The following is a 15,605-nucleotide window of genomic DNA, read 5'->3' as shown; positions in this document are numbered from 1 at the left end:
CTGTTTAATATCTCACTGTTGTTTATTCCATTTTAGGAAACTTTCTACAATTCTATTAAGTACAACAAGGAGAAAACATAAGCAAATAGTGGGTGTACAGAAGTAACAAAACCTAAATGTTTTATGCAGAAAAGATTCAACAAGTATCTCCTATCTACGAAGAACGAATCAAATTTTCACATTCTGTGACATTGCAGTACAATCTTGGATCAAACCACACATGCTTTTTTAACAAAAAAAAAATAATAAATAATTGAATGATACTATTTGCACTGATCTGATGATGTGGAAATAAAATACTAAAAGGAATGCCGTTATTGTTTTCTTTATTCTTTGGATTTTGGAATTTTTACTGAATGGATTTACTAAAACCAATAAAAGGTTTTATTCACAAAGCCATCACTCAGGATTAAAGAAGCCTTGTGGGCAAAACTTGCTGATAATGAAATAAGTAAGACCTAGGGTATGAACTGGGTTTCATGGTAAGCATAGGACTTTAGAAGTAGAAAAGGGAAATACAGCCACACAGACCCTGTTATCCTCATTGGGCTATATAATTAAGCTGCTGGAATCGTATAGAAAAGGTACATCTGTGCTACAGTACAGCTGCTTGGATGTGATTCAGGGGTCCAGTTCTATCATCCTTACTGGTGTTGAGCAGCTTTTTACTTTGCCAAGAGTTCTTGTGAAGCTTAAGAAGCTAATTGTTACCAGTGTGAGACGGGCACAATTGAACTGCTTGTTAATGGAAGACAAATACTGCAAGTACTGCAGGCTGATTAACAGGAAGTTTATTTGGCAAAGATATTTAAAACATGAATTTTGCTGTGACCAGTAAGTTCCTATTAAATCACAAAACAGATTCCAGTCCTGCTGAAATCAGGGGAAGTTTTCCTGTTGACTTCAGCAATAGAAAGATTTGGACCTCCTTTGGATTTGTCTTCCAATTTAAGATCATTTTTCTGATGCTTACTAAATGTTCCCCAGTGTTTATACATTAAAATGTGTTGCCAATTCAAATAGCATTGTCTTGTACTGTAAAAACTAAAATAAAATATTTGTTTTGGCATCTTTGTAAGTGGAATTTTTGTCATGTGTTTAGAACTTCTTCTACACTGCTAGCTGCACGTAGGAAATGTTCCCTGCTCTTCTAAAAACATTTTTAGTGCACGTTTAAGACATTAACTGTAACTTTATGGATTAGTTTTCTTGCTCAGTGGATTTACACTGCAGTATGAATCTAACTCTTAATTATTACTAATTGTTTTAAGTCCTTCTGCACATCAGGTTGTTTTTGCCTGTAAGATTATAATTTTGTCTTTAATGAAAAGATTGTCATTAATAATATGGTGTTGAAGTTTTAAGATGCTGTGTGACTTTCTTACTTCCATCCTTATTCTACAGACAATCTGGTGGGGAGTTCGCTGTTTTCATACTTCAAACATTAGGCCTTGTTTAGTGTACCTGTGTAACATCACTCATTTTCCCTCCCTACAATATGAATTCACTTTTTCTGCAACCTTACTTTTACAGTCACAGAGCCACTTCTGTGGGATGTGGCAATTCTGTCTGAGGTTATAGAAACCTCTTCCTTTCTCTTACTTCCCTTCTTGTCATTTTCTTGAACTGAAAGTGCCACACTTGTTTGGGCTTCTCAATTTCTTAAGAATCTGTATCCCTAAAAACCTTGTTGCCTTATCTTGCTATTTGTGTCTAATCTCTACTCCCATTTCCTCTGATTTCCCCATTGGTTAGCTAAATCTGAGACTGTTAACATGAGTCTCTACTAAATCTCATCAAATCTTTTCTGCTGCTTTTTTGATGTTTTATTTTTGTGTACTTTTCCATATATCTGTAAGACTAAATTTTCAGGTGGTGCTAGTTCTTATATGAATTTGAATCTGAGGTCTTTGCATTTTACCTTTGCTGTATTGAGTGCCTCCTACTTAGGTTTAATACAGCATATTCAGTAGACCTTCAACTTTACTCTAGACTCCCAGGGTGAGATTCACTTCTAACTTTACAAGCCTGCAATGGCAGCTGAAGAAGTTTTTTTTCTACAGAGTTGAGATCTATAGAAAGACTTGCTTTTCTGTGTTAACTATAAAAGGGGTCTTGATACCTGTTTTGGATGTCTGCATCACTAGGTAGCTCACTCTGCATTGCCTACACCTAAGGTTAGGTGTCATGAACTGTATATCAAGTATGTATATTCTCGAGAGTGAAAATGAACTGCTGGTTTGGTTGTGCTATGTGACAATTATTTTTTTCTTTCTGAAGTATTGTATTTTTAGAAGCAGGATTTCTTTTTCATGGGTATCCCAACAATAATTTTGAACAGCTTAATGAAAGAACTGAAGTAGATAATGGCCAAACTCTTCTATCACTGCATTTAGAACAAATGCATTTAGCGATTTTGCTTATTTCTCACTTTTCCCATGGAAGAAAGTTTTAAGTATTAAGCTCAGTGGGAGGAGGAAGGTATAAATTTATTGAGTTACAATTTTATTGTTGAATTAACAATATTATTTTAATTTTAATTTACAGGAAACCTGTTTACCTGTAAAACTCCAGCAATTGCAGATATTGTGATACTGGTAGATGGTTCTTGGAGTATTGGCAGATTCAATTTCAGGCTTGTTCGACTGTTCCTGGAAAATCTGGTTTCCGCTTTCAATGTGGGATCTGAGAAAACAAGAGTAGGTAAGGTGCCATATTTTTTTCTTAGGGTTTCTATAGCAATGTAAAAATTTCATTATTTCAGGATAGTTGACAGTTTAATGCTACTTATTTGTGCAAGACTCATCTTCACCTGAAACTAGGGCTTCTATCACAGGAGTAATCCTGCTGGAATGTATGTAGTATTAATTCCTCACAGTTTAATGTGATACTCAGCTTAAGTAAACTCTAATGCAGTGTCAGTGGAAAAGAAAAAAAGAGTGGAAACAGTCTTACTGATCTAAGTCAGCATTAGATCAAACCCGTACAGTTTAATTTTCAGAGGAAGAATGTGCCAGTGGATGGCTTTTATCATGGTTTAAACTGGCTCAAATGTTATATTTCTGTTCCGCTACTTGTATTTTAGCTTGTTCAAAAGCATATTAAATAAAATTGTTCTTTTTCAAACAACAATTTCTTGGAATCTTACTAAACACTGAAAAATTGTGTGCTCCTTCTTATTTACTTTCCTTAGCACTTGAAAGAAAGCCTTTGAAAATAAATTGAGGAGCTGCCATTCAGAACAACTTTATACTATTTTTTTGGCATTAAGCAATGCAATTTTTCTAGTATGGTAGCAAAGTTACTTATGGTAAGCTTACTGTGGTAAGCCAATGGTAACCAAATACATAAATTATAGATACTTGAAAAAAAAATGCTTTGTTGTCAAATGGCTTACCTAATTTCTGTTTCTTTAGGTCTTGCACAGTACAGTGGTGATCCCCGAATTGAATGGCATTTGAACGCCTATGGCACAAAAGATGCTGTTTTGGATGCAGTCCGTAATCTACCGTATAAAGGAGGGAATACATTAACAGGTACAGTGTATGTTTTAGCTTTAGTTCTTTTATTAAAAAACGTATTCTGTTGCACAGATGAAGAAGTGTTAGTGCTTATTATGAAGGGTAAAAAGGATAGGGATTTTGCAGCTTGCCAATGGATTTATCCAATGTCAGTGAAGTCTTCTGAGGTGCTTGTCTCATTGGCTTCACTGGGAATCTTTCTGCACAGGACAGGGTCTCATAAAATGTGCATGAACTCTCTCTGCTGGAAGTAAAGTCTTTTACCTGTTAGGAAGAAAATGCAAAATCCATTCACAATGTTCATGCACAGAGCTTTATTCTGGAGGAGGAAAGAATGTTGTTTTAATATCTGACAACTGGCAATAGTAACTTTTCAAATGATCACCTGGGGCTTTTAGATTTCCATTGACCTTTCAGTAGTTAGAGCACTGAAACCCCAGAAGACACTTAGTGATGGATAAATGGGGGATGCCTGTCAACCTGGGAAAAATACAGTCTCTGAATGCAATTCCAGTATCTTCAAAGCAGCAGTCAGTAATGTTGGCTGTCTTGCCAGCAGAATGATATATCCAAAGACCCAGACATAGCGTTAAGTAAATTGCCGCCTGCCTTTTTTTTTTTTTTTTTTTTTTTCTTTTTTCTGGTGGGGAGGGAAGGGGAGAAAGAATGTGAAAGATTCTCCTCTTCTGCAACAGCCTTTATTTTGGTAGAAGGAGTGATTGCAGTGGGACAAAGGACAGATGGACTCTGCTATGATTCTAGGAATGAAATTACTGTGTGGTAGCAAGTAGTAAATTATCACAATTATTTTATATGGATGCTAGAAGAAGGTGAGTTAGTAACCTTTCTTGTGGGACACTGAAGAAAGTTTTCAGATAGGATCCCATTGTGACTTGTAAGTTTGTCCTGAGGAGTTGTTCTTCTTCCTTCCCTTTAAATAATTAGCAGTTATTAAAATCAGATTCTCCCTAAGCCTTATTTAACCTTTTCTTGAGCTTGTAAATTGGAAAAAACAAACAAACAAATTAAAGTAAGATTGTATGCAGTATGGGGATTTACTAAGCTATCCAGCACATGCTTTCATATAAGTAATGCAGTTAGAAGGAGAGGGGACTTCCTGTTCTAACTGTAAAGTAAGAGAGAAAAGACGATGCATTGACGGGAAGATCAGTTTAGTTTTCCATAGCAGTTTAAAATACATGGGTGGATCAAAAGGCTGCTAAAAATGAATGCCACCTTCTCTGTAGTTTAGGTTGCTTGTTGGAGTTTAATCTTTCAGTAAATAAATTCTTTTACACATTCTTCATTATGAGATTTTGCAGGATTTTTACACTGAGTGGAAAGACAAATACTGCAATATTAGCAAAATTAATGCACATTTTCCCCTCTTAAAGTCTTTTAAAATGTTGCCTTTTTTAGGACTTGCCTTAACTTATATATTGGAAAACAGCTTTAAGCCTGAAGCAGGTGCAAGACCTGGAGTATCTAAAATTGGTATACTGATCACTGATGGGAAGTCCCAAGATGATGTTATCCCTCCTGCTAAAAACCTACGAGATGCTGGCATTGAGCTGTTTGCTATTGGTGTGTATTCTGCATATTGCATCCCATTAGTCTCTGGTGTATTTGTATCTGTTGCCCTTTATAGTAAGGAAGTGTTCCTTTCTGTCTGTATCTGCTAAGTATCACTGTTAATTTAAGTCTTTAATATGTTTTCCAATTCATTGCTGCTGTAACTGGAATTTAGCAGTATACGTGGATGCTACATTAAGCAAGAGACAGCTGAAAAAATGCCAGTTGTGGTGGCAGAAATTAACATCTTGAAGTAATATCTTAACAACAGAGCAATCTGTAGTTGGTCATTAAAACAAATAGGACTGGATTTTAGTAATTTTTATCAATCCCTGTGTATACAAGAATTTTTTCTTTTTTGTTGCAAATATTTTCTGTATTTTTCTTTTCAATGAAAGGTGTAAAGAATGCAGATATAAATGAACTCAAAGAGATTGCCTCTGAACCTGACAGCACACATGTCTACAACGTTGCTGACTTTAACTTCATGCACACCATTGTTGAAGGTCTTACCAGAACAGTGTGCTCACGAGTAGAGGAACAGGACAAGGAAATCAAAGGTGAATAAGAAGCAAGATGTAATGTAACTTAATATGAACTTAATATGAACTTAGACCTACAAATCCTATTCCAAATATCTGCAATTCTAAGCTGGCTTCTGGCACTTGACTCATGCTGCATACTCTTCTGCTCACAGGAAAGTACATTGTCAGGGAAGTTACCTAACTAGGTGTGTTTTATTCCTGCTTTGATATCTTAGTTCTTTTGTCTTTATCTATGATAGTGGTAAATATTAACGTATTTGGTAGTACCAAAAAATATAAAAATATACATTCATTCTGCTATAACTGTTTCCAAGTGGTGGGTCAGGAATTTTTTTTTATAATACACAGTTTTGGGGTTGAATTACTTTAACAGTTGCACATGGAATTGTTACAATTGTGCTGTGCTTTCCATCTTCTAACTTACTGTTTTTATTCCCTCGCAAGTTTTCAAATTTTTAAACTATTAAGATTGCTTTGGTCCTCCCTGATGATGGATATTTTTTTTCTTTCTTCTTAAATACACAAAAATATATATTTCAGAGCATAAGAGAAGGTGGTGGTGAAAAAAAAATTTCTTATATAAAAAAACCTTCTCTGACTACAGTACTTTCTTGCTTTTCTGAACAGAAGAAGTGGCTGTGAAAAAACATTGCAATTTGCCAGGTCCTACCTGAGGAGATTCTTTCGGAAAGGATTCAGTGGATTTTGTTTGTATTGCTTGGTTTGTGATTCTTTAATATCACAGAAATGCAGAGTGATTTTTCAATAAGCTTGTAATATATATCAATAAGGAAGGCTGTCTCTCACACATTCTTCTACCTGTGTAGTGAAGAAGTGTGTATTATTAAGGCTTCATTCCATCCTTTTCCCTCTTTTATTCACCTGGAAACTGGAAGAAATACAGAATATTAGCTGTGTCTTTTAGGGGGAATAAGCATCAGATGGGAAATCAAGAGGGAGAGGATGGAAAAACCATAGAGAGATGATACATCTTTGTGGAAAGGAGTGATTGCCAGAGAAGATGACCATTGACTACATCTCTTCAAGCTGCTGACAGGCAGCATAGCTGTTTCCAGCCTGCAGAGGAGCACAGGAGGTCACAGCTGTATATGTACTTGGATGTTTTTCTTGACTGGAAGGAAAGCAACCTGAAAAAAAATCCCAGAAAGAAAGGACTTGAAAGGATGATGGAAGGAAGGACAGGAAGGCTTAGTTTTGTATTTTTGTCTATGTCATATAAAGGTTTATGAAAGACCAGGGAGGCTTAGTCCCAGTGAAAACTCCATGTGCAATACTGTACTCATTCTTAGTTCTTTGTTTCCATTGAAGATGACCTAAGTAACTGCAGTAGCCAATTATTTGATTTTCTGATGAGGAGTGATCTTTGGAGCTTCAGCAAATACAACAAAAAAATTACAATTTTGCAGAGGTGAATAAAAAATTGTGTTGTCTCTAACCTAGGAACAATTGTTGCTTCACTTGGGGCTCCTTCGGATTTGGTCACATCTGAGGTAACAGCTAGAGGATTCCGGGTTAGCTGGACCCATGCACCAGGCAAAGTGGAAAAATACAGGGTTGTGTACTATCCCACTCGAGGAGGACAACCAGAAGAGGTAACAGGAGGAGAAGTTTTCCAGAATTTTTTAATACAACAGCAAGAACTAGCCAGGCAGCAAATCCATGGTCTCATTTAAATCTGCCCTGAAATTCCCTATTTGGGCTCTGAAACCCGCTACAGAAAGGAGATATAGTCACATTGCATGGTAGTGAACGTTGGGTAGTAGCCAGGCTGCTTTTCTGTCATGCAATTTAAAGTAATTGTTCTATAACAATGAGCACTTTTTGAGGGTGAACTGCCTGCATTTTTGCTTACACATATGCTTTCTTGAACCAATTCTATAGACTTCCCCTGCACCATTCTGTTCACAAGAACAGAAGAGGTAGCCGCAGATGGTAAGCTGGATTTTCAGTTCTGAGAAAAAGTAATTCATAAAAGGAAGATGATACAAGTGCATATTTTGGGACACCTACAACTGGTCATTGAAAATTTGGAGAGAGGTGTTTATTTGAATAAGACAGGCATTTTAGAGCAGGAAAAAATGCAGTGTAACAAGCGCTTGGCTTCAGCTGACAACTTACAAAATTGAATGGAAAAGCAGAAGAGCCAAAGGATTTAACTAAGGATATGTTTTATTTCTTTTTGTACTAGAAACTTGTTTAGCATGGATATGTATTAATGTCAATTTGAAGTACTGTGTGTGTACATATGTAATACTAAAGGAATATTTATGATGATGCAGTAGTTCTATCCAAAAGTGCCCAATACACACTCTTAAGCTGTATTCCTTTATTTATCTAAGCAATTCCTGTGTTGTAAATGGCTGCCTGTATCAGCTAAACATTTTGATTACATATAAGTTGCTGTTCTTTTTTCAGACACATTACTGTACATAAAGTAGCAAAAGCAAATGATTTATGAATTGAACTTCAGTACATTGATTCTTAGATGCTGGTGTAAAAATTGACTGAAAGGAGAGTTGTTGATTTGATGGTAGTATAGTCAGTTTGCTTTATGCGTATTTAGCTGCATTTTCTTCTGAACAGGTTGTGGTAGATGGAAGCTTATCGACAGCAGTTCTGAAAAACCTGATGTCTTTAACTGAATACCAGATAGCTGTATTTGCTATATACTCGAATGCTGCTAGTGAGGGCCTCCGTGGAACTGAAACGACACGTAAGTATCCCTACCGTGTTTGTTATGGATTTGACTGCATTTAATCACACTGTGGAAGCATTAGTCTTTCTGAAAAAGGAATACAGAAGGGAGTCTCTTCCAATTTAGCTTCTTTTAATGCATTTGCCTTACATTCATTTATCTTTGAATTAATTCTGTGCTACGTTCCTAAGTACAAATGCTCTGTGGATATTTAAACACTGAGAAAGGTTTTATCTCTGGGCTGAACTTTGAAGTCAGTTGTATTGAACCCTAAATTAGAATGTTTCCACACTTTGGGTGCAGAGCCAAGCTTTATAAATTAGGTTTGTGGCTGAAGATGATCTCATGACTGGAGGATTAGGTGGGACCAGAAACACCTGCATGTGATTCCCACCAGTGCCAAAGATTTCAAGGTAACTTCTGTAAGTTCCTTCCTTAATGATTCAGTTATTTTCTGTCTGTAAAACGGTGACTTGGGATATTGTTAGAATGAATACATTTGCAGTTTGGAGTTCTATAATGAAAACTGTACTAGTACCTGAGACAATGTGCTATTGATGACTTCAATTTTATGTATTTGTATACAAAATAGAGTTACTTTTTTAGTAAACATGACAGTTATTATAAGAATGAAAGTAAAGAGTAACTTTTTAGTTAAACTAGGACCCAGGAAGTCAATATGTGATAAATAAATAGCTGGTATCTGCTGGAAGAACAAAACAGCAGGGTTCAAGCAATCTAGAAGATTTCTACAGTGCTTTGACAATGACTTCCTGACACAAGTGATCAAGGAGCTAGCAAGAGAAGGTGCTCTGTTGTAGCTGATACTTAAAACCAAGGAAGAACTTACGGCAGGTGTTTAAAGTCACAGGTAGCTTTGGCTGCAGTGAACATGAGATAGTGGAATTCAGGATTCTAAGAGGAAGGAGGAGTGCAAAAAACACGACCACAACTCTGGATTTCATGATAGCAGTCTTCAGTCTTATCAGACACGTGGTTGGAAGAATCCCAAGGGTTATAGCCCTGGAGAGAGAAGGGGGATCCAGAATAACATCTTGATACCCAACGATCACATTCTGCAGGCTCAAGAAAGATCATATTGATAAGCAGGAAATAAAACGAAGGTGACAGGAGGCTGGCATAGGTAAGCAAGGAAATCCTAACAGAACTCAGACATAAAAAGGAAGTGTATAAGAGATGGAAGAAGAGGCAGGTGACCCAGGAGAAATATAGAGTTGCTGTCTGATCTTGAGGAGTTAAGTTTAGGAAAGCAAAGGCCAACCTGGAGCTGAACCTGGCAAGAAATGTGAAGAGCAATAAGAACAAACTCTACAAGTGAATAAACAGTAAAAGGAAGACTAAGGAAAACATGGGCCCACTCCTGAATGGGACAAGGGGACCTTGTGACAAAGTGGAAAACACTGAGGTACTCAGTGCCTTCTGTGATTTGATCTTTACTGGTTAAAATGGCCTTCAGAGATCCCAGGCTGCTGAGATCAGTGGGAAAGTCTGGAGAAAGGAAGACTTACTTTCATTTGAAGAGTACCAGTATAGGGAGCACTTAAGCAAACTGGACACGCATAAGTCCACGGGACTGGATGGACTACATCTGTGAGTGCTGAGGGAGCTGGCCTATGTCATTGTGAGGACTACCTCGGTTATCCTTGCTAGGTCATGGTGACTGGGATAAGTTCCTGAAAACTGGAAGAAAGCAAATGTTAATCCTTTGTGAAGCAGGATCTGGGAAACTACAGGCTGAGCATTGTCACCTCAATCCCTGGAAAGGTGATGGAGCAACTAATCCTTGAAACCCTTTTCCAAACACATGAAGGACAAGGAGGTGATTGGAATTAGTTAGCATGGATGTATGAAGGGGAAAGCATGTCTGACCTCATGCATTTCAACAAAGGGAAGTGCAAAGCCCTGCCCCTGGAGACCAATAACCCAATGCATCAGTACACACTGCGGGATGACCATCTGAAAGGCAGCTTTGTGGAGAAGGACCTGGGGGTCTTGGGAAACAATGAGCTGACTGTGAACCAGCAATGCACCTTTGTCACAAAGAAGGTCAAACGCCTCCTGGATTGCGTTAGAAAAGGATTGCCAGCAGGTTGAGGGAGGTTGTTCTTGCCCTCTGCTCAACACTGATGAGACCACACCTGGATGCTTGGTCCTGTGCTGCGCTCCCCAATACAAGAGAGATGTGGACTTACTGGAGTGAGTCCATAAGGATGATTAGGGCTTGGAGCATCTTTCATGGAAGGAGAGACTGAGACAGCTATGGCTCTTCAGCCTTGAGGAGAGAAGGCTTAGGGTGATCCTATCAATATACAAAAATCCCAGATGGGTGGGAATGAAGAAGAGGGAGCCAGACTCTTGTCAGTGGTGCCCACTGACAGGACAAGAGCCAATGGGCACAAATTAAAAAAACTATGAAATTAAATATGAACAGAAGAGATGATTTTATAGTGATCTTGGTCAAACACTGAAATAGGTTGTCCAGAGAGGCTGTGGAGTTTGCATATCTGGAGATATTTAAATCCCAACTGGACATGGTTCTGAGCAACCTGCTCCTGGTGACTCCGAACAGGGAAGTTAGCTGGACTAGATGATCTCAAGAGGTGCCTGTCATCCTCAATGGTCCTTTGAATTCTGTGTTTGTGCTTCCCAATCTGAAAAGAAAATAAAACAGGTTAATATAAAATTACTTGAGACTATTTTAGTTTCAAGTCTCCCAGAATGTCATCTGTAGCCGTGTTATACCCCATAACACAGTGTTAGGACCTGTTAAATGTATTGAGACAGAGAGAACAGTCACGTACTAAGCCAACAGGATTGTTTTGTATTGCACCTGGTATTCCTTTGAAGTCACCTAGTCAAGTTCTGACGGAGCTCAACCCTGCTGGCTTTCTGAGATCTGATCAGATCACACCCCGAGGTCATGCAGCATCAAGCATTTTATACAGCTGTCTTTGATAGTGTGTTGGAAGTAATAGTCTGACATGTGCAAGTATTAATCACTTCACATAATAAAATACCTGCAATTTGAAAGTATTTTTTACTGTGCTAATGGAGAACTATGGAAAATTGCAGTTTAAATTCCTGCCTTTTTGTGAGATACTGACAGATTAAAATAGCCACCAGTCACATCTGTTCATATAGAACATTGAAAATAGCCTACAGCTATGTGAAATCTAAATAGATACATTCAATGTGTGTAATGTACAGATAATTAGATAGGTTTCTGATTTAATAGTAATTTCTAACTTGAAATAAGTATGAAATGCATTCACATTTTAATTTGATGCAAATATATTTTTACAAATTTTAATTTATTCCAGTTGCTTTTTAGTAGGTTTAATTTATCCCTATGTTACCAGAGTATTAGGATACTGTGGTAACTGTCCAAGAAGCAAATCAACATTAACTACAGGATATTTATGTTTGAGATTCTGAGCTCTTCAGCTGAAGATTCCAGTAGAAAACCTCTTGCTTAATTTCCAGTCACCTCTTTGTTAATTATTATTTATATTGCCAAAGTATCTTAGAGTTTCTGTTGAGAGTTAAAAAAAAAGTAATAAGAGTTAGAGGATGTTTTTCTTGTATATTTTTACACTCAAAGGAAGGAAAAAGACAGGTGATGAGTACTTTGTCTGTGATCCTTGGGCAGTTTGATTAGGAATGAGACAATGTGGTAGAAAGTGCCTTCAGAATATCTCAACATGTACTTCTGTTCTGTAGGTATCAGAGGTCTGAGTGGTGCTCCGAGGAAGGACACTGAAGTACATTTGAAAATTTTTGTGGGTAGTTTCTCCCTATAATTAGAGCAATTATAGGGAGCAATTGTTGAGAATTCATGGGAATAGAAGTCAACACATCAACAAAGGTTTAAATAGGATGGAGGCAGGCTTCAAAATGTTTGGAAGTGAAGACAGATGGGTAACCTGGAAGTGGAAATGTAAAGAGAGACCTGGTTTGAAGTTTTGCCCACTTTTACAGACCTGAACAACAGACTGAATGAACAGCCTCAATGAACAAGAAAGGACTAGACTGGCGTGTTTAGTACATGGGAAGTTGAGAGTTCTGTTAGAGCTTGTTGAACATTATGTAATAGATATGCCACTCCTTGGAGATGTCAGCTAGACAGGATGCAAACTTTGTTTGGGCAAGGAGATTAGAGAAACCGTGAATTGCTAGCATTCTAATTGGAACTGGTTGCTGAATCTGTGTTTGCAGATTAGATTCTTCAGAAACATGCAAAGCAGAGCGTTGTAGAGGCTTAACATCCAGCCTATTACATTCTTTCTGAGTTGCTAATAAGAAAGGTTTGATATCAAGTACTAATTGCCTTCTGGTTTTTTTCAGACTCTTTTGAGTCATTTTAGGGACTATTGTCAGTGTAGAAGTTCCAAAGAAGCAGCCAAAGTTCCCCTATATCTCTCCAGTGACTGGATATTTTGGTGGGTTCCATCAATGATGTAACAGCACTGGAGAGGTCTTGGGATGTTATTCCAAGAGAGCATAAAAGTAAGAACAATCAGAGAAGTGCAAAATACTACTCTAAAGAGTTACAGAAATACAAAGAAATATTCGGGAACCCAGATTGGTGCTGTGTTCTTGTATCAGTGACTTAAATTCACAAGTAAACCTCATAATAATGTTTGAATTTCACTCAGCCTGCTTAGTTGTACTCACCAGGTTAGCATTCACCATGATTTGCAATGAATGATCTTGCCCTCGTTTCCATAATCCTACTGACATAAGCCTGGGAGCCAGTTTGGACAGTCCAGGCCTTAAATACACAACAGTTTGTAGTCAAAATATTTTGACATGTGCATTGTGCTCATTCAGGGTTTCCTCCAGGGTGTCCTACCTCATGGCTGTCGCTTCCATGCTCTGACTTGGGAACTATTGCCAGAAAGAGCCACCTCTGGGGACTGCTACTTGTTCTTAATAGGAACCGTGCCCATTCTTCCATAGCCAGTGGCCATCCTCCTGGAGATCAGGGACAGGGAAGGGTGAGATCTGAACAGATGATTTGATGCTTAAAGAACAGAAATCCTCCCGTTTGAAATGTTCAAAGACATTTAGGACAAAGAGTTGAAATGCTTGGTAAGGGGTAACCCTGCTCTGCTTTAGAATTGGTTAGGTCATCATTTCCTTGTTTCTCTAATTCTGCGTTCTTTTGTGTACTAATCAGCTCTTCATAGTCGTGGCATACAGACTGCACTTCCACGCCTGGCAATAGCTATCTTCCTTTGTGTTTCCTGGGGTAAAATAAACTGCTTGAAAAATAGCTGGTTGTTTAAGTGAGATCACTGAAGTGTCTGTCTCTTGTTCCACTGTAGTTGCCTTGCCAATGGCATCAGATCTGCAATTGTACGATGTGTCACAGAGCAGCATGAGAGCAAAGTGGAATGGAGTAGCAGGTGCCACAGGTTACATGATCCTATATGCTCCCCTCACGGAAGGATTGGCAGCAGATGAGAAGGAGGTGATGTATTGTGCTTTCATTTGAACAGAATTTATTCAAAACATAAATCTTTAAAAGAATAAACTAGTACATCACCTTTAACCTTCAACTTGATCAGCAAATACTTTGGGTTTTTCTTCCATGACTGCCTTAGGTACTGTATGTGTTTCAGACTATGAATAAAGTGCAAGTATCAGTTGATTATTTTTATGTCATTGCCGTAAAAATGCAACACTTTCAGCTGAATTTGAGTGACACTTTTGAAATTATATATGAGCTGATACTGTATCATATAAAAGTAGCACTCAAAGGAAGAAAAAAATAAAGTAAAACTAACTTATTTTCTAAGTCTGTTATCAGAAGAATATGAAGTTTAGCCTTTGTTCATATCAGGACCTTTAAAAGTAAATAAAATTTGCAGGTGTGACCTTTATTGGTTTTCTTTTAGTTCTGCTCAATGTTTATTTTAAAATATAAAAATACTAACTTCCATCAAAAGAGTTTTTAGAAATATTTTTAGAAGGAAAAGTAGGTGGGACAAGGTAAACTCCAGTCCTCTGTCACTAAAATAGTAAACCCAATAGACTTTTCTAAAGTTGCTAGCATAGTTCTAATGGAACTTCTGGGCTAGGATTTAAAAGTTTGTGCTCAAGTTTCTATATGCATAATTAAGATTATGTACAACATCTCTGTTCAAGCAAGAACACTAAAAAGCATGCAGGGGCATGTGAACTTGTGGAGAGTGTAGGAAGCTACTGAAAGCTCGTATAGACGTGCTCTCTGCTAAATGAGTGGCTGTGAGCACTTAATTCTGTTAAAAATGGGGCCTCCCTGAAAACTAGCTGATTCAGGAGGGCTGAGCCTTACCCCAGAGAAAGACTTTTTTGCAGTGGATAAGTCAGTCTGTGTTAATGTGACTCTCAGTGAAAAGTAGAGGAGGAAAATGATACAAAACTGAGCCTCAATGTGCACAGAAATCAATTCCTCCTATGAAATTTCAGTCCTGTGATCAAAGATGAAACAAGATGTAGCTGGGAACGAAAAGGTCTTAGTAGCTGCATGTTCTAGAGAGCACTGTTTTGCCATCATTAATGTGACCAGTTACGTTTAAAGTCCTTTTACCTGTATGTTGGCTTTTTGCTATTGGACAATTTTGTTATTTTGATTATTGTGCAAAATCCCAACATCTGGGGCCAGGTACCACCGGCACAGTATCAGACAAATGCTCAGCAGAGCATTTGATCACATATCTAATTTCAAGTGTGTAAATATTATCCTCCCCATCATGAGCTAATTCAGAAATAATGTGGGTTTTTTATTATTCGTGGTGTGTTTAGATAAAAATTGGGGAGGCCTCAACAGATCTTGAACTGGATGGACTACTGCCAAATACAGAATATACCGTGACGGTTTATGCCATGTTTGGAGAAGAAGCTAGTGATCCCCTTACAGGACAAGAAACTACATGTAGGTAGCACATATCTATATTCACTTCAGTGTTAATAAAACTTCAGAATGGTCTTTGCACAGATTAGAGCAAACATCTGATTTTAAAATCTGGTTTGAACAGTCCATAGGGCAAAGCCTTAACTGTACTTAAGTTTCTCAGTGTGAATGCTTAATTTATAGAGGCTGAGGATGTGAGTTTCTACAAAGCATCTTGGTTTTGGAACAGGATTGTGAACTCTTCTCTCCTGTTGGTAGTGGTACTATGGATATCCCTGTTGGTAGTGGTACTAGGTACCACTATATATCCATAGTAGTAGAACTACTGAAGG

At 37.7% G+C, this 15,605-nt stretch overlaps 1 protein-coding gene across 4 annotated transcripts in view; it reads left to right on the top strand.

The window, feature by feature from the left end:
• Positions 1-15,605, top strand: part of COL14A1 (collagen type XIV alpha 1 chain) — a 123,668-nt gene that overhangs the window by 33,593 nt on the left and 74,470 nt on the right. For all 4 annotated transcript variants that reach the window (XM_055705621.1, XM_055705620.1, XM_055705622.1 and 1 more), the window contains 8 exons: positions 2,548-2,703; positions 3,417-3,536; positions 4,941-5,105; positions 5,492-5,653; positions 7,100-7,251; positions 8,243-8,372; positions 13,703-13,848; positions 15,165-15,294. In XM_055705621.1, coding sequence (XP_055561596.1) covers positions 2,548-2,703; positions 3,417-3,536; positions 4,941-5,105; positions 5,492-5,653; positions 7,100-7,251; positions 8,243-8,372; positions 13,703-13,848; positions 15,165-15,294 — 1,161 coding nt within the window. The remainder of the gene's footprint in view (positions 1-2,547; positions 2,704-3,416; positions 3,537-4,940; positions 5,106-5,491; positions 5,654-7,099; positions 7,252-8,242; positions 8,373-13,702; positions 13,849-15,164; positions 15,295-15,605) is intronic.

Source organism: Falco cherrug, chromosome 3 (assembly GCF_023634085.1).
Source record: "Falco cherrug isolate bFalChe1 chromosome 3, bFalChe1.pri, whole genome shotgun sequence".
NCBI lineage: Eukaryota > Metazoa > Chordata > Aves > Falconiformes > Falconidae > Falco > Falco cherrug.
This window is presented reverse-complemented; position numbering and strand designations above follow the sequence as displayed.